General features: G+C 33.4%; 2 protein-coding genes across 2 annotated transcripts; one reads left to right on the top strand and one right to left on the bottom strand.

The window, feature by feature from the left end:
- The first annotated feature begins 3,731 nt into the window (after window positions 1-3,731).
- LOC128239905 (ATP-dependent DNA helicase Q1-like) lies at window positions 3,732-7,467 on the top strand. The gene is made up of 3 exons (XM_052956349.1): window positions 3,732-4,168; window positions 4,617-4,809; window positions 6,463-7,467. Exons 1-3 carry the CDS (start codon window positions 3,736-3,738, stop codon window positions 7,292-7,294), a joined length of 1,458 nt encoding a protein of 485 aa, XP_052812309.1. The 5' UTR covers window positions 3,732-3,735; the 3' UTR covers window positions 7,295-7,467.
- A 26-nt stretch (window positions 7,468-7,493) lies between these two features.
- LOC128240387 (uncharacterized) lies at window positions 7,494-16,785 on the bottom strand. The gene is made up of 11 exons (XM_052957021.1): window positions 16,724-16,785; window positions 16,177-16,331; window positions 15,543-15,698; window positions 14,739-14,799; window positions 14,318-14,439; window positions 13,586-13,629; window positions 11,405-11,978; window positions 10,231-10,400; window positions 9,630-9,746; window positions 9,004-9,219; window positions 7,494-8,405 (listed from the first exon to the last, which is right to left on the bottom strand). The coding sequence occupies exons 1-11, from the start codon at window positions 16,783-16,785 to the stop codon at window positions 7,503-7,505; spliced, it is 2,580 nt and encodes an 859-aa protein (XP_052812981.1). The 3' UTR covers window positions 7,494-7,502.
- Between the last annotated feature and the right edge of the window lie 1,747 nt (window positions 16,786-18,532).

Here is an 18,532-nt window from a genome sequence, read left to right as displayed (position 1 = left end):
TATACATAATCGAAATCTTATTTCTTTATTTACCAAAATGACAAACTTAGTTGAATAATTATACTTCAGAAGTCGGTACCGTCTTTTTTGGGACAAAATTTGCATGTCACCTTGATACGTTTTTTGGATAAAATGTGTTATTTTTAACTATTCATTGCATGGCACATAGCATTTTTTAGATTTATTATACTTTTTTCTTTGATTATATATGACTATTCTTGACATTTTTAATATTTTTGACATATGTGCCCTCACTTTTTTCGAATAGTTTGAGGTTTCAAAAATATGATAACTGCATAAAAATTATGTGCAAATTGTTATGGATACTTGTTTGATGTTTTTGCACATTTTCTAGGATTTTCTAATTTTATCTGTAGTTATTTGTATTATTATTGTAAACTTATAATCAAATTCCATGTACAGGACATTTTAAAACTAGAAAAGGTTCAGCGTCAGGCAGCCCATTTTATAACTGGGAACTACAAGTCCAGAGAAGAAGGATGTGTATCAAACATGCTTGAATCTTTGAAACTTCATACTCTACAAGATCGACGAATGGGTAGCAGGCTGATCTTCTATAAGGTGGCCGAGGGTTTGGTGCCAGCACTACCACCTACAGAGTTCCTACAGCCAGCTAGGCAAAGGAGGCAAACTAAAGCAACTAAATTTCAAGACTGTATTACAACAAACATTATTGACAAACAAGTGATCAATCATGATCGAGGATTCTTAATTCAACAGTGCAAAACTGAGCAGTTAAAACATTCATTCTTTGTCAAAACGTGTCAGGATTGGAACCATCTGGATAATAGTATAGTCCACGCACAGACAGTGGAGAGCTTTAGGGCTGCTCTCCATTTTGATTAAACGCCTCCCCCCCCGGTGTGCTACGCCGGTAACAGGCCCTGCACCGTACCTAAGCAGAAGCAGAAACATAGCATGTGATAACTGGTGATATTGGTAATAATGTGGATTTTTTAATGTTAGACCACAGGGAGCAGAAACAAATTATTTGTATATATTCTAGCCTAAAGGAATATAGATATATACATAAAGGACAGAATAAAAATAATTTGTTTCTGCCCCCTGTGTGTTGGACAAAATTTGTATGAAGAAAAGTAACAACTTACATGTATCAGTGTGGACTATGCAGTCTATGCTCATTTTTACAAGTATCTTGAAATTCTCCTATTTTATTGAATATTCACCATTATTTTATGAATGAAGATTTCAGTATTGATATTTGTAAAATCTTAAATTAATTTTGCTCTTTTTATCAATAAGGGGATTTTTTTGGATTGAACCCTATTCTTATTGATGGGTTTTTAATCCCCCGCCATAGAGTGGGGAGGGGTTTATAGGAATGCACTTCGTTCGTCTGTCAGTCTGTCCATCTGTCTGTCTGTCTGTAACATTTTGTGTTCACACTATAACTTACTTATGCATTGATTGATTACCATATTACTTTGTACAAATGTTTTCCTCATTGAGACGATGTGCAGTGACCTTGACCCGGTTCCATACCTCAAAGGTCAAGGTCACACAAGAGTTCACATGCTCGTGTCTGCACCATAACTTACTTATACATTGATGGATTACCATATATCCTTTTTTTTAGCCAAAATAAACTTGACATTGAAATTACCTACAAAGTTGGTTAATAAAATGACTGTATGCCCTCGTTACTGTACTATTATTAATGATTTTTGTACTTATTCTGGTAAGAAATTATATATTTACGACATAATGCTCCATGCTGCTCTTTACTCAGCCACTGTAGTTTTAAGAAAAACACTTCTTACCATGTAGAAAGAGTTCTGGGTTCAAATCCCAGCGGTGGCCAACTAGAAAAGCATTCAGGGGCTTTTAAATTATTGTCATTTTTTTACAAACCAGAAAAGTATCAAACCTTTCTTTGCGAAAATTGGAACATTCTTGTCAATATTATATAGCCCATTGTAATTCTATTTTTACAATAAATATATTGTTTCGACTGCCTGGTCTTGAGTTTGAATTACATGCGAATCAAAATTATATTGATATACTGGTAATTTATTTTATCTTATGAAATTTCATAAACACATTATCTATTATCATATTGATCATATATATATATATATATATAAGTGATGTTCCGATGATCGATTATAATCAAAAATCGATTGGTTGGGCCTGAAATCGGCGACAATCGATTGTTTTTGGTTATAATCGATCATCGAACAAAAAATTGAAAAAAAATATTAATAAGTGTTCAGATGTTATCTTTAACAAAATTGATGATGAAAGCCACAATGAGCAAGAAAATAACTATTTTTTTACAACAACACTTAGTAACTTCATAACTTCAATCATAGACATAATGTATATGCATATGATGATTAAGAGTTTGATACTGTGTCTGAATAAAACTTCACTTTAGGTTCTATCTAGTATTTAAAAAAACCGATTGTACTATCGATAATCGGTTACATGAGTATCCAAAGTTTATTTCAGAAAGCAATCTATCACCTATAAGAACATATAAATATTCGCAAGTATACATAAGTTGTATGTAAAATTATAAATCATTGTCTATAATTGACCTCAAATATTGCATTTGATAAATTTTGTTCTAAAACAGTGAGTGATGTCATGGACCTATAAACCATATACATGTACATGTATATGGTTTATAGGTCCGTGGTGATGTATAGTTCATGGTTCATAATGTCCCGAAATATGGTACATTATAAAGTAAAAACAAACTATGAGTTAAATTATATATCATTGTCTGCAAATATGGTATGTTATAAAGTTAAAACAAACTGTTAGAAAAATTATATATCATGGTCCATAATGTCCCTATGGTCTGTAATGTCCGTGACCCTATATACCTGTATACATGTTTTAAATATTCTTTACCTTAGCTTAATGCTTGAACCAAAATCTGAAACTGAGACCATGTGACTTTTGGGCGCTAGACGAATGAAAATATTTTGCTTTATTTTAATGAATACCAGTACTGTATATGAGATAAATTTACTTATTAAATAATTGCTTATTGGTTATAATCTTACCTTACAGACATCAATCCACTCATTTTGTTTGATTATCAGTGCAGGTGTAACGCCAAACATATAGTTGGAATATAATCCAGCTAATAGACATGGGTTGATAGAATTGACTACATCTGCACAGATGTATTATTGTGACACTTTTAAATGATTCCAAAGCATCTCCATAAACTTGATATGCGGTCCTTCAGGTGTGAGTTCAGCCAAATTCCGGCCCCAATTTCTCGAAAATTCATAAGTCTCTTACAACAGGATCAAGCTATATTATTTTTGTTTTATTAAAATTTGTTTTCATGTTTACGTTAATCACTTAATGAGAGTTTTTAGACTTCAATAAAGAAATCTTTATGATATATCAGTTGCGAGCCACGACGACCACTCAGTTGGGCTAATGAATTAATTTCAAGGACCTTGACTGAGATAAATGAATCAAGGCGGTTATCTTGTTAAATAAATCAGTCAACAAGAGATATTTCTCGAAAATCCTGTCGTCTCATTCATTACTTTGGTGCTAGTGCCGCCATTTTGTTGACATTGACAACTGACGAGCACCTGCTGATCCGGATTGGCGCATACCTGTCGTTAGATTTTTATCAAAAAGTAACGAAGGGTACCAGTCTAAACCTTTTCATGAACATTCGGAACTCCTCGGCCATTTTTTGAAAAACAACCTCGGATGTATATGGACGGTTTACATACTCAAAAAGAGGCACGTTTAAGTCCGCTGCAAGTAGTGCGCGTAGTAATTTCAAAAATGGACGTGTTTGACAGTTGTTTACATTCTTCGCTACAAAGAATGAACATTTCTTTTAAATTGAGGGAAGAACAGAAGCAATGCTTGGAAAATGTTTTTAATTTAAGAGATACTATTGCAGTGCTACCGACAGGTTTCGGGAAAAGTTTGATTTTTCAGTTATTACCATGTTTAATGCAAGAAAAACTTCAAAGACAAGAGCCAATGATAGTTGTGATTGTGACTCCATTAAATTCGATCATGGAAGACCAGGTTTCCAGCCTAAAGTCGAAGGTTATTTCTGCGTGCTTTCTTTCCTATGATGGATGTGTCGTTTCCACATTCGATGATGGTGATGATGAAGTTGGTAACACAAACGAAGGTAAATAAAAGTTCAGGCGTTTTATTTTGTTTATATTGAAATCCAAATTAAGTTTAATGTGATAGTTAATGCAGGTAAGACCGTGAGTCATTCTGTAGAATACATTGTATGCTAATGTTTATAATACCGTGTTGGTTGGTTGAAGCAGTAGCCACAATAACCCGCGAATAGGGAATGTATTTTAACATTTGGATATTTATTGTGTTCCCTATAACGTAGCGAAGAGTTGCCAACACAGAAATCGTCAAAGGCTCTAAAGCGGCTGTTTATATGGACTATAGGTGTTGGGTCAACTCAGCCAAATTACATGAATTAGGACACAAAAGGTCATTGGGCTGAGTTTGTTTAAGCACCGCATAAACAGAGTGCACTTTTCCCTATTATTTATAAGTGAATTTGTTACACAGTATTTGGTAAATATGTCATCTAATCATTGTCTCTGTTGTAGAGGATGCCGAAGGCAAAGTACGGCTACCAACGTCAATGTCCCTTAGTGATCTGAAGAACGGGTGTAGCAACCTCATATATGCTCACCCTGAGGCTTTACAAAGCAAGGAAATTATGAAAATTCTCCATTCAAGGACCTACCAAGAACGTGTGTGCGCCATTGTTGTTGATGAGGCTCATATGGTGTCTGAATGGTATAATTTCCTTCATTTTATACGGACTTGTTTTCTTAATTTTATAGACTTAAAACTTATCTTCAGAGTCTCACTTAAGTCTGCCTCCTAGTTTTAACCAGTACAGAGTATCAAAATGAAACCACAAGCACCCATGTTACAAATCTGTGACCTCTTAGTCGGAATGCAGACATCCTTAACATCTGAGCCATCCAGACATTATTGATTATAAAGGAGAGCTTTATTGTTACTAAAAATCACAATAAGCATATAAAATTTACTATATATTTTAAGTGTTTTCTCTGAAGCAAGTCCTAGACCCTTGATATTTAGCATTCAGCCTCATGAAATGTTCCTTCACAAATTATGTCCCTGAGTTGGGTTTTCTATATTCTTGTCCATTTTATTAGGTTTTAGCAAAAGGCTTTTGCTTAATTCACTTGTTGGATAGCTCAGCTGGTGGAGCCTCTCAGTACTGTTGATATGAAAATATAGTTGAGAAGGTCCCATGTTTGAATCCTGGTACAACTCTGCCCATAAGTAAGGAATTCACAGTCTCCCAGTGAAACAAAGAATATTGACCAAGTTTTAATTGCAAAAAAAACATCAAATAAATAAGTATTTGTTTATTGAATTTCAGATTCATACATGTCTGTCATGTGACAAAGCATTAATTTAAAAAAATGAAACAAAAGTAAGAGACAGAAGCAATTTAATACCATGATAATGAAATAGTAGGAACTTGTATGAACACAAATTTCTATGTAAATAAACCGAGATACATGAATATATATTGTCTGATTGGAGCAAAAAGCTGAAGTTTATGTTATTCACTTATTTGAAAAGAATACTGCTATTATCTTATGAAATTTTCAGGCTCAAATTTTATTTGTTTTTGAAAAAATAATTTGTAACAGTTAACTAGAATGTTTTTGAAAAAAAAAGAGAGACAGTTACATTACTTTGTGCAACAAACAGACACTGTATATTATATTCAAATACAAAAATAAATAAATACAAAAAAAATATATATCATTACTGACATGCTATTGATAGGGCTTCAGTTAAAGAAAGTTTGGAAGTATATTACTCCCTAGAAATGGGTTAAAATTTTAAAAATTGATTCTTTGGAAGTACAAAACTACCATGATTTTGAAGAAAACTTCCAAAGTTGAAAGCTTGGAAGTTCAAAATATTTAAACATTTTGTCAATATTACTTTTATGGTCACAATTTCAATCGGTTTAACTGTTTGGTCACAATTTCAATCAGTTTAACTGTTTTTAAGTGAAATTAATGATTACAATGTAAGTCTGTGAATTTGGAGTTGCAAATGATTTGATTTTTAATATACTTGTTAAAAAATAATTGAAAAGATATTGTAATAGGGGACTTAAACTGCCACATTTCAGTATAAAACTTACAAAATTGATTGACAGGAAGTTCATACTTGCAGTTTCAAATTTTTAATGGAAGCCCTATATTCACATTGTACCTCCCCATATTATATCAAATATCCAACCATAATACAACTCTTACAAGACAAGAGTAATAAATATTAAATTGTTATCTGATGACCACAGTAAGTGCATATCTATTACACATTATATAGTTTTGGATGGGGTTATTTCTATCTATGACTTTATGTTTTAAAGCGATGTCATAACTATTTCAGGGGTGATGAGTTTCGACCATCGTTTAAACGGCTAGGGGAATTGACCTGCATTTTCCCAAAAGCTGGTCATATCGCCCTGACTGCCACTGCTACACCAACGAAAATCAAGGACCTTGCAGCTGTTTTACAGTACTCATCAGAATGCGTGATATCTTTAAACCCAGACCGACCAAACATCTACTTGGAAGTTTTAACAAGACCTCCAAATGTTAGAAAATATGAAAAATATGACAGTTTAATTAATCCCATTTCTAAGGAGCTTTGTGAAAAACTGGTCGATTTTCCTGTTACAATTATGTATATGGAGAGTTTGGAAGCTTTGGGATATTGCTACCAATATGTTTCCCATGACCTCAAAGAGAAACAGTATACTGGGGAAGCTATACCAGAAAACCGTATTTTTGCACAATACCACACAGACTACACTCAAGACATGAAAAGACACATCGTGAATGAACTTACAAAGGAAACACCTAAACTGCGACTTGTTATGGCAACAGTTGCACTTGGAATGGGGCTAAATGCTCCCTCTGTTACCCGTATAATTCATTGCAGACCTCCAACAACACTTGAGGAGTATTTACAAGAAATGGGACGGGCAGGCCGTAAGGGTCAACAAGCAGAAGCTATTCTTTATTACAACAACAGTGATATTTCAAAATCAAGAAAAGGGATGAGTCAGAGCATGATCAGTTACTGTAAGAATGAGCAAACTTGTCTGAGACTTCAATTAGTTCAACATTTTGGATTTAATCACGTTGTGTATTCTGGAGAAAGTATAAAGTGCTGTTCTAATTGCAAAAGGGTTTTCTCAAGAGGTCTACTAGAATAAACTTATCACCATGATGCACAAAAACTATTTGTAAAAACTGATCTAAAATGTGAAAAGTTAATTTTCAATGATAAAAAGCTCATGTCTAGTAACATGATTATTGTTGTATGAAAACAATTCATCATTATAACCTTACGCATTTTATGTTGAATAACATAATGCAAACAGATGCCAATAACATATTTGAAAAAAATCTTCAACAATTATTTTATTCATCTTCATTTTCCTCGTCTTCATCGTTATTGACAGGCAAATCTCGGAGCAGTCGCTTGACAGTAATCTCAATTATATATATCAAGCCTGCTTTGTCAAAAGCAAATGGTGACCTTGGGACTTTCTGTTGTAACTGACGATCATGGTGAGGTGTCCAAATATCTAACGGATTTATTTTCCCAAGCAGAATCTGTATGTCATCCGCCATTGACTTAGCCTTGTGAGAACTTTTTACAGCCTTTAATTTGATCATACTCTCAAAGTTTTCCGTTATTCGAAATATTTCCGGTGCTGCTTTAGTAATTGCAACTATCGATTTCTCAGTTTTGTTTGCACCAAGAGAACGGATAAGTGTTTTCAATAATTTGACTTCATTTTCCTTTTGAATATCTGCAGCCTTGTTTTTACCAGGCCTACCTTTTGGATTTACAACAGATCCTGCTTGTACCTTGAGTGACATATATGGAGACAATGTATGCTCTGTCTTAAGGATGTAATCTATGCATTCTGTTAGATATTTGGACAACCTTGAATGACTGTAAAAAAATGGAATCATGTTTTTAAGAACAATACTGATCCGTTTAACATCACCCTCACGAACTGCATCTTTCATTTGTACAATGATGAAAAACCATTGAAGAAAATTCTTGACATAATTCAATAGATCATCATTCTTTTCAACCATTTTCAACATAACATTTATCTCTGTATTAACTACTTTCAATGAACATCCTTTCTTCAAAGATTCCAAATTCGTCACAACAACTAAGTCACAACCATTTATGTTCAGTGGAATGTTAACATTTTTCCCATCTGTAACATTTGCTGTATACTGATAGCATTGCAGTGTTTCATGTTCCTGGATAGTGACTTCAACTTCATGACTGTCATCTTGTTCCTGAAAAGAAACAAATTGATCTGAATCATTAACTTAAAAAAGGCTAATGTAATCATCTGAGTGAAAATTTGAACTTCATAAAATAATAAAAGATTTTTATATCAAACATTGCCAATTTTCTTACCAAATGTGATTAAGGTTTTGGTAGATACATTGTATTACAACATAGAAATAATAAAGTTTAAAATTTCACTCAACTTAATGTACACCATAGTTCACCATATTTTGAAATCTGTTTAACTTTTAAAAAAACATTGGAATTGAGTCATACTATCTGACTTTAGAAATGCATATAAAGTTAAACAATAACTGCAAACTCAAGGGAACATACATTTGTAATTAATTGTTCATACACAGGGAAGGTATCTCCAAGTGATCTGAACTTTTATATAGCAATAATAACTGTAATAAGTACAGATTCGTTTTTAGATAATACAGTATAACTCTAGTGAAAAAAGCAGTTTGAAAATCATGTTTGATGATATATTGTCACTTGTTGTTAGAATTTTAAATTTAATAACAAATATTGATGCCATTTGATTAGAGCCATAGCCCTCTTAAATGTCTCTATATAGATGTATTCTTTGTAAACACTAACCATTCCCTGGACATCAAATGGAATATAAAGATCAGTAAGTATCTCCTCCATTAATGTATTGAAGACCTTCATTTTGTTCACATTTGTCCAGTTTGATAGCCCTTCAGTGATGCTGTTGTGCTTGCGACTGTCTGTGATTGTAGCCATGTTGAAATGGTGCATTATGTATGACAGGAAGTAACTCAGCCCACACGTTACAACAAAGTCTTCATGTGCCTGAAATAAGATCATCTCATACTTTGTACATTATAACTAAATACACTGACTTGCGCTTCCACAAATATTTGCTATCCAGTGAACTTATATGGCTGGCACACTTTCTTCTCACCTTGATGACGGGTGGTTCAATCCTAGCCTAGGTTCATGTGAGTCCAGTGAATGCTCAGTATTGATCACCAAGCTTAACCTAAGCTTAACCTAAGAGTCTCCAGTCCTGTATTCAGACCCCAATTTATCTTGCACAATTTTCTGACCAAGAACAACTCAGCAAAACTAATGAAACATTGTTTACATTCATTGGGAACCAAATAATAGAACTTGTTAACTAGCAGTGATGTCCCTAGCCAGATTTTATTTTGGCATTTATTAAATGTGTAAGCCTACAAATTGATTTGATTTTTTTTTACCTTATAGCGACTTTTCACATTTCCATTGACATTGGATCTCTGGATCTGAATTTTCATGTTACCCAATGTACCTTGGTCGCGTCCACACTGGAGGTTCAGGAACTTTTTCGCCATTTTCTTGAAAAAGAAATACATGTAGTTAAATACTGGGTAGCAAATTAATTTATGACAAGAGCAGCAAAAAAGGCCAACATACAGATTGGTTATAAACAGCCCGCATTTGCAAATTTATTTGAATTTTCATAAATTACAAATGTGAATTTGTTTCATAATTTTTTCACCTATGTGACTTTGTTTCATAAGGGAACTATATCACAGAATGTGATAAATACCCCTTCACACCCATTCTCAGTCTGGCTTACAAAGCACAACTGACTCAGGTTAGGTAGTTGCTATTTCCTTAACCTTAAAGGTATGGACCCTGATCTGGTGTCCAACAATTCCTCATAATATGGTGGTAACTTATTATTATGAAATCTAACCATAAATGACAAAGATAGGAGGGGCCAGACTTACAGACGCAAGTGACAGTGGTCATGATTTGTATTCACTTTAAACACTAACTTCTATTGAATAATATATAATCACTATGAAAATGTACCACTAAGAAGTCTTGGAGAGTATGAAAGAGCTCCACAATGATAGGGTGCAGATGATCAAAACGCTCAGTTGCTGTATGGGCACCTGCACGTAGTGACTTGGCCCCCTGCAGCCGGACACGTGTCAGCTGGTCACCCCCAAATGGTACCTTCAACTCGTCTAAATCTCCAACTGAAATGGTTTTAGTAAAAATCCTCCGTCAATGTAATGCACAAGTCAATTGTAACCACGCCCCCCCCCCCCAGGTCCGGGGGGGTAGCCGGGGAAATGGACCGTGTTTTTACTTCACGCCAAATTTAGCGGGAAATTGGCCTTATCTAGGGTCCCTTGGGTGTGAGGGCATTTGGCAGGGGTTTTACCAGCAGATTGTCTCCGCAGTTCCGAGACTTTGCCCGGGCTTGGCTGGACCAAAAGTCAAAGTCCCCGCTATTCCCCAGACCTGGGGGAGCCATGGTTACAAATGACTGGTGCATAAACAAAGGGTATCAGTGAAAATGGTGTTATTCTTTTGTATGCTCAGCGATGGGGTAGAAATAGAAAAGAACAATTCTGAAGGGGAGCATAATAATTCCTATTGCATCACATAGCATTCAAGTTGGTCGATTTAAGTATATCGATACTTCATGTTTGACAAATATTAAGTTAGTTCATTAAACTAAAATGCTTTGCTGTTCAATAACGTAACTTTAAGCTAGTGTTTAATATATGTAATCCCTTTGAAATAGCATTCTGATCAGACATACACTGTAATTGTGACCTTATTTTTGTATTTGCCAATAGATAATATAATAATATATATGAAATATACTTTATAATTAAATTTGAATGAGATACACTTTCTAAAACAATCAGATTTAAGGCGTCGGACCGATAAATATGCCTGGATACCTTACCCCATTTTTTTCTTTGAGTTTGTTGTGTAGATAAAAGATATCTCAATTTTTTGCACACCAAAATGTTAGAAATTTACATTAAAGCATTGCAAAACAAAAGTTATATAATGAATCCAATTTGAGTTGAAATTCTTGAAATAAAATAAATATTTTATGGCACCAACCGCGGTCAATATTGGGGCTGAACAGCTGTCAAAATTTAATTTATTATGAAGTAACCTGAAAGCTAGTTAGTCTGATACCTTCAGCAGAAATAAGATTTCATATTACTCTGATATTTACCTCTTCCAGCTTTCGTATACCATCTGTTGATTGAGCCAGAACATTCATCCATAATCTTGACGCAATCTGAATATGTCGTCTCATTGTTCAGAGACACTGGAAGAATGAAAATGTCAGACTTTTTTTTCATCTCTTCATCTAGTGGGTGTGGAATATGTGCTGGGATGAGACTAGACATCCATTTGAAACCATCAAGCTTCTGGAGCTCACGTCCAAGGAGTATTTTAAGGCTCTTTTTGTAGTAGTGTTGTTCCTCATCATTCGGCAAAAAGCATCGAGCTTGTACTGCCTCAACATTAGGAGTAACCTTACTTAAATGGTCTAAGTTTACTCTGTCAAGGGTAAAGTCTGTAGCGAAAAAATGATAGTCCTTGTTCCTACTGGTAACATCCATTCTCATGTCATTAATAGTATTGACTCTTATATCAAGGTTGTCACCATTTAATTTTCCATCATGTCCTTCTGCGATGGCACTGATGATAGAATTTTCTGACTTATCGCCAAAATCCTGGATAAGTTTTCTCTTCGACTCTTCACTCAACGTGAGGTGTACTTTATTGAGATGCGTCAGAAGCTTAAATCACAAGAAAAATGTTCATTTACCAAATAATAAAACATTGAGATTTTATTTTACATCAAATTTGGTTTGATCTTAGTTAACAACTATTTCCACAGATTAATCTTGTTACTTTTAAAATTGATAATTTGACATTTAATCAATCAAGTTAAAGCTTTCTTCTTCGTCTAACATTCTTGAAACATTCTTACGTTACCAAAGGCAAAAAAAATAAATTTGGTTAGGGTTACATCCTTTTCTAAAGCAGGAAGGGTATGTAGGCATTTTATTTTTTTCTTTGGTTTATATTAGAACATAACTTTCATCATTGGAGGATGGTGTTAAAGTAATCTTCTGTATAAAGCGTTAAATTTTTAAACTACTTACTAAAAAAACCTTCAAGATGCACTCTTATTCACAAATAAGATGTACCAAAGGTAATTCAATTGTTAAAATATACAGAAAAGGATGTATAAATATTGAAAACAAAGGATTTCATGAAGGTGTTTAATTTGAAAGAAAGGTGAAGAAATCCCAGTATTTCTAACTGATGAGATGATTACTAAATATGGACCCATCAGTCATAAGTCTGTTTTCACTATTAAATACACTAAATACAGTTTCAATCTGGTTATCAGTAATTAATATTTTCCATAAATGCATTTTTAGTAAGTAAATAAAGGTGAATTATTTTTATATAAAATACAACTTAGGAACTGACTTTAAAAACATTAGGGTCAGCGCCTGTTTTGTAAGTAGGGTCAGGTCACATGAACCAAATGTATTTTTTTAGGCCAAAACTGTCTTTCTACTGTATGGGAATGTGGCAGGGGATTATGCTGACAAAAGGGAATTTTGAATGCACACAGTATTACTTCTTCATATGATATTATCAAATTTATGTTTTGTTGTGTCATATATAATTCATACAATTTATCTTGGTATATTTACATAGAACTTGGTGTTTATACTAGTACCTACTATTTTATTATCATGGTATTAAATTGCTTCAGTCTCTAATTTGTGTTTCAGTTTTAACTTAATGCTCTGTCACATATGAGAAACATGTATGAATCTACAATGAAATAAATAAATACTTATTCATTTGATTTGTTTTTTAAATTAAAACTTGGTCAATGTTCTTGGTTTCACTGAGAGACTGTGTGAATTTCTTACTTCTGGGCAGTGTTGGACCAGGATTTGAACCTGGCACCTTCTCATGAACATTTGTATATAAACAGTTCTGAGATGCTCTACCAGCTGAGCTATCCAACAAGTGAAATAAGCTAAAAATGGTTCTCTAAATGAAAGCATATTGCTAAAAGAAAAATGCCTCAATCATGGCAATTTTTGTCAGACTTTTTTGATGTCTTTATAAAGAGTAGGATAATTTTAGCACGAAAATTGGGAAAATACATACATTTTAAGGTGTGGAAGGGGGCCGAACTAGACACAAAATCTTAGAAAGAAAGCTTAGAAACAATAATATACATACAAATATACGATTCACATTTATTTAAATTCTTATTTTAAATTAACATTCAATAACCCGCTCTTTAAAGAATATCAAATAGAAAGTAAAATGGCAGGGATGAAACAAGCTAAAAACAATTGAACTTACTTACCAAAATTGATGTACCGTTGTCATTGTTGTTGAGGGCACAATCATCTTTAAATAACAAATAACAGACAATCATCTTTAAATAACAAATAACAGAAACTTGAAACTTTGACAAAGAACAGCATTATAACAGTAACAAGGATTCAGGCAATTCAGGCAAAGCAGGCAAATGTAGTATCTCTTAAGGCCACACCAAATTGATGGTTTTGGCTAAAAGATTTCCAAAGTTTACTTTTAAGAAAAATCAGTTATTAATTAAGTATAATGAAATGGAACTCATTTTTATTTTTAATTTAATGAACACAATATCTAAAATTATGCCTTATTCAACAATCAATATGATCAATGTTAAAAAAGTACTAATTTCTCCTAACGGCCATCAATAATCCATTCATGCACAATATATTTATATTACTGTTTAAACATTATAATATTTATGGATTATTGGCCTTTAAGAATGCAATAAACTGTTCTTGAGTATGAACATTTTTAAGCAAAGTCATTCAGGAAACCGAGCATAATTTATATTAAGGTTGCCTTAATGTGAGAGTTTAAAATGCAAATACCTAGTAACATTGTGTTTTAATTAAAGGCATAGTTTGAGCTATGTGTTTGAATCTTTAATGAAGACCAATAAAGGTCAATGTACTGCCATACTTTAGATAAAAAGTAACATCTTTTAAAATATTCACTAGTCAACAAGAACAAACACATGCATTTCATTGTGTAGGCTTACCTTGTTGTCTGCATTGTATCGTATACACACTGTAGTCAGCAGTCGTTGTAAACCAGACACTTGTTTGTTTCGACAGTGCAGAATCATACCATATATTGTTGCTGCAGTTGCTATCATCGCCTCTTTAGATATTTTTTTACCCAATGCTGTAAAAATACATTGAGCAAGAAGAGGACAACCCTTGCACATCTCCAGAACTGCGTCCAGGAAGAAAGTATCCTCACTTAAACCGTCCTTTTTGAAAAGAAAACTCTTCATTCCAGAAAAACAGCTCAGCTGAGAGTCTAGTTCTTGCATATGACTGTCTTGAATGTCACTTAATGTTTTCATTAGAATTTTTAATTCAGTTTCCTTCTCTAATGTATCTAGGGAACAGTGAACTTCTGTTGTTTTTGTCTTCATATATGCATGTTCTTCAAACAGAATGCTCCTTTTTGCTGTTGGGGCCGTGGCACTACTGCTTCTGCTTTTATCTCTATCATCTACAACAATAATTTCATTAGCTTAGGAAATATACATGATACAAATGTCTGATATGGCTTGTTACAATATATTAAAAATATAAATAAATAATAAAAAATATATATTCCCGAAACAATTTCAAGACCCAAATGCTCATTTTGTGTTCTTTGATGATATGTGACCCATATGAGATATTTTCATAAACTAATAATGTATAAATAAATGTACATGATGTTTGCCGTGTTTGCATACATCATGTGTGCCGTACATAAACATAAAAATATTCTTCAGAATAACTTTTCCATTTAAAAGAGGTATCCTTTTAAGGTAATAAATTTGTCAATCACAATAAATAACCATCAAGAGTCACTCATGAAATCCTTTAAAGATGCACAATATAGATCTAGGCAAAAACAAATTCTTTCATTTTAAAGCATTATCAAGTTTAACTCATTTCACTTTAGTGTTGAAAGACAAAACACATGATTATAAAGGCACAGATAAAAAAAATATATTTTTATTTTAATATGTTATACGTGGCAACAGATTTCCCGGTCAAAGAGTGCCAAAACACTGCTAACATTTTTTATCTGTACCTAATCCATAATTATGCATTTGTATTGTTTTGATCATTAAAGCAATATATTAAGTTAAACATGATAATGCATTTAAATTAAAAATAAAAACTGCATCAACCATAGATGTACGCCTTTAAACAAAGTTGTCAGATTGATATAACCTGTTTCTCATTTTTGAATCATACCTGATAGTTGCAGTTTCTCAACAGAGTGGATAATAGTTTCTGCAGCACTTGGACTTCTGGACTTATTTTTCACTGCATAGGAATGGTCCTGAAACTGTATGCTCTGTCTTGCTTTTTGAGCAGTGGCACTCTTGCTTCTGAATTGATCTGTTCCATCTAAAACATTATACATTTTTTCAGAAAAAAGTAGAAAATCAAAATGTTGCTTATACTTCTACAGTTTGTTTTATCAGCCAGGTCAGGCAAACCTTACGCAATCTGTGACAACTGACAAGAATACCCATCCCATAAATTTAAAATCATAACATTTCAAAACTATTCCAGACTTGTATACTCTTTAATATATTCAAAGTTGGGATGTCTCAGAAATAGTATCCACGTCCTAAGTTGAATTCCTAATTGTGGGTAGTTTTTGTTCTCCTTCTCACATTGACACCAAGTACTAGCTCCACCCAGAATATCAATTCAAGAGTGAATAATTTCAGTTGTCTTCATATACTATGTTCAAATATATGCATGTTCTGTATATTTTAATAATAGAAAAATACTACAAATACAGCAGTATGTTACTGGTTTGATCTTTATTAAGCCAAGTGGACAGATTAATTCACTGTTGTTTTGTTTCAAATCATACCTGAGAGTTTCAGTTTCTCGACAGAGAGGGTAATACTTTCAGCAGCACTTGGACTCCTAGACAGTGTTTGCAGAGTCTCAACTGGTGTATTGGCACATCTTTTAGCTCGACAAGATTCTGTAGTCACTCTTTCAACATGTGCTATGGCATTCCCCCTGGAAAAAGTCAAAAATTTGAATGAAATGTTTGACAGGCCATTGTAAACACTAAATTTTACTACTTGTGTAATTATATTAGCACCAAATGTAGGCAGAGATCAGGGGTGCGGAGGCATGTGGGGCGGGGTGGCGGGGGGTGGGGGGAGTCCAGATAATTGTACGTTGATGGATTTTTTTACGATTTTGATATGGTATCCAGATAATTGTACGTTGACGGATTTTTTTACGATTTTGATATGGTAAACCTTCGAAGAATCCAGTATAACACGTCCATTATTTTAGACTAGGGCGGGGGGATGCACAACTTTTCATGATTTCAGCAATAATATAACTCACTGGGAACATATCTCATCTTAGTTAAAACACAAAGCTGATAAAGTATAATTTACCTGTACGTTGTCAACTTGTCGCATAGTTTCATACAGGACTGGCAAAGGAAGAGCTTGTCCATAATGTTTGTAATTGGTTTCGAAACCAAGAATTCAACTACTGATTGCGCATGAATATTAGCTGCTCTTTTATTTGCTATGCAAAAGAGTCGTTTATCTGAAACTAAGCATAAAGTGCAGACAGACACTAATTTTATTGGCGTCGCCGCCATTTTGATTTGATGAACTACTTTCTCAGCCACACCGGCATACATCCGAGGTTGTTTTTCAAAAAATGGCCGAGGAGTTCCGAATGTTTCATGAAGAGTTTCACTATTTAATCATAACGTCACATGAAGAAACGGTCGTTAAAAGAAACGGTTCAAGGTTCATCCTAGTGGAAGAACTGAATAAGTGCATAAATAAATAGAAGCAGTTATTCAAACCTATTATTTTAAATGGTCATAAGGAATATGAATTGCTAGTGATAAACAAGACATTTAATACGTAAAACATGGAACCAATAACCCAGCTCCTAGCTAAAATGGAGCACAAGATTGACCGGTACTATATGAAGTATTCCCATTTCCACACAGTCCTTTTTCAAGATGTATTTCTTTTATTCAATGGCAGCTTGGAGTAGGATTAATGGTCCCAGAAAACAGCCTTCTGCAAATGTGCTAATTGCCATTGGTCAAAGAAATATTTTGTGTTTGCATGATCAAATTAACATTCTAGTAAGCTTTGAATGCCTTTTTACACAGATGCTCATTTTTACTCAATGCCTTTGAATCAGATGTTACAGATGTTTTTAATAATCATGTTCCTGTGAAAGAAATGTACAGAAGAAGCAAACAACTACCATATATGAATAGAGAATTAAGAAAGGCTATTTACAACAAAAAAATGCATTACCATAAATTTTTGAACTTTCGAACCTCCAAAAACTGGGAAAAATATAGAAAACAGAGAAATTATGTAAATAAACTAAAAAAGAAATCGATCAACATCTACTTCCAAGAACGTTGTATAGGTGGTTGTAAGGAAAATGATTTTTGGGATACAATTAAACCTTACTTGTCAAATAAATCAAGTACTTCACAACCCAAAATAATTTTAACTGAAAATGAAAAAATAGTGTCTGAAAATAGGGAAGTTGCAAATATTTTTAATGACTATTTTGTAAATGTAGCAGATAGTATAGGGAAGGATTATATTTTTGATAAGAATAACCATCCAAGTTTAAATAAAATAAAACAAGAAAACATAGATAGTAATTTTAGCTTTAAGAGTACTGACTCAGGGACTGTCTCTAAAATTATTGACAAGTTTAATGTGAAAAAAGCCACAGGAGCAGACAAAATATCAGTAAAATTATTAAAATTAGGTAAGGAGTCACTTGTTGAACCAATAACAGACCTGGTCAATCTTTCAATATCAACACAAGTATTCCCAGGTAAACTTAAGCAAGCCCAGGTTACTCCTCTACATAAGAAAAACGACACAATGACAAAATCAAATTATAGACCAGTCAGTATCTTACCAATTCCATTTAAAATATTTGAAAAAGTTATGTCCTTACAGCTTTCTGACTATTTTGACAGTATCTTTGATAACTTTTTATGTGCATTTAGGAAAGGCCATGGTTGCCAAACTACACTTTTAAAATTACTAGAAGATTGGAAAAATGCCTTAGACCAAAATTTTTACTTAGCAGCTATCCTAATGGATTTATCAAAAGCATTTGACTGCCTACCTCATAACATTTTATTAAGTAAACTATCTGCATATGGCTTATCCGAATCAGCAACAACTCTTCTTCAATCGTAT

This window comes from Mya arenaria, chromosome 7 (assembly GCF_026914265.1).
Source record: "Mya arenaria isolate MELC-2E11 chromosome 7, ASM2691426v1".
NCBI lineage: Eukaryota > Metazoa > Mollusca > Bivalvia > Myida > Myidae > Mya > Mya arenaria.
Note: the sequence above shows the minus strand (reverse complement) of the source record. Positions and strands in the feature narration are given on the sequence as shown.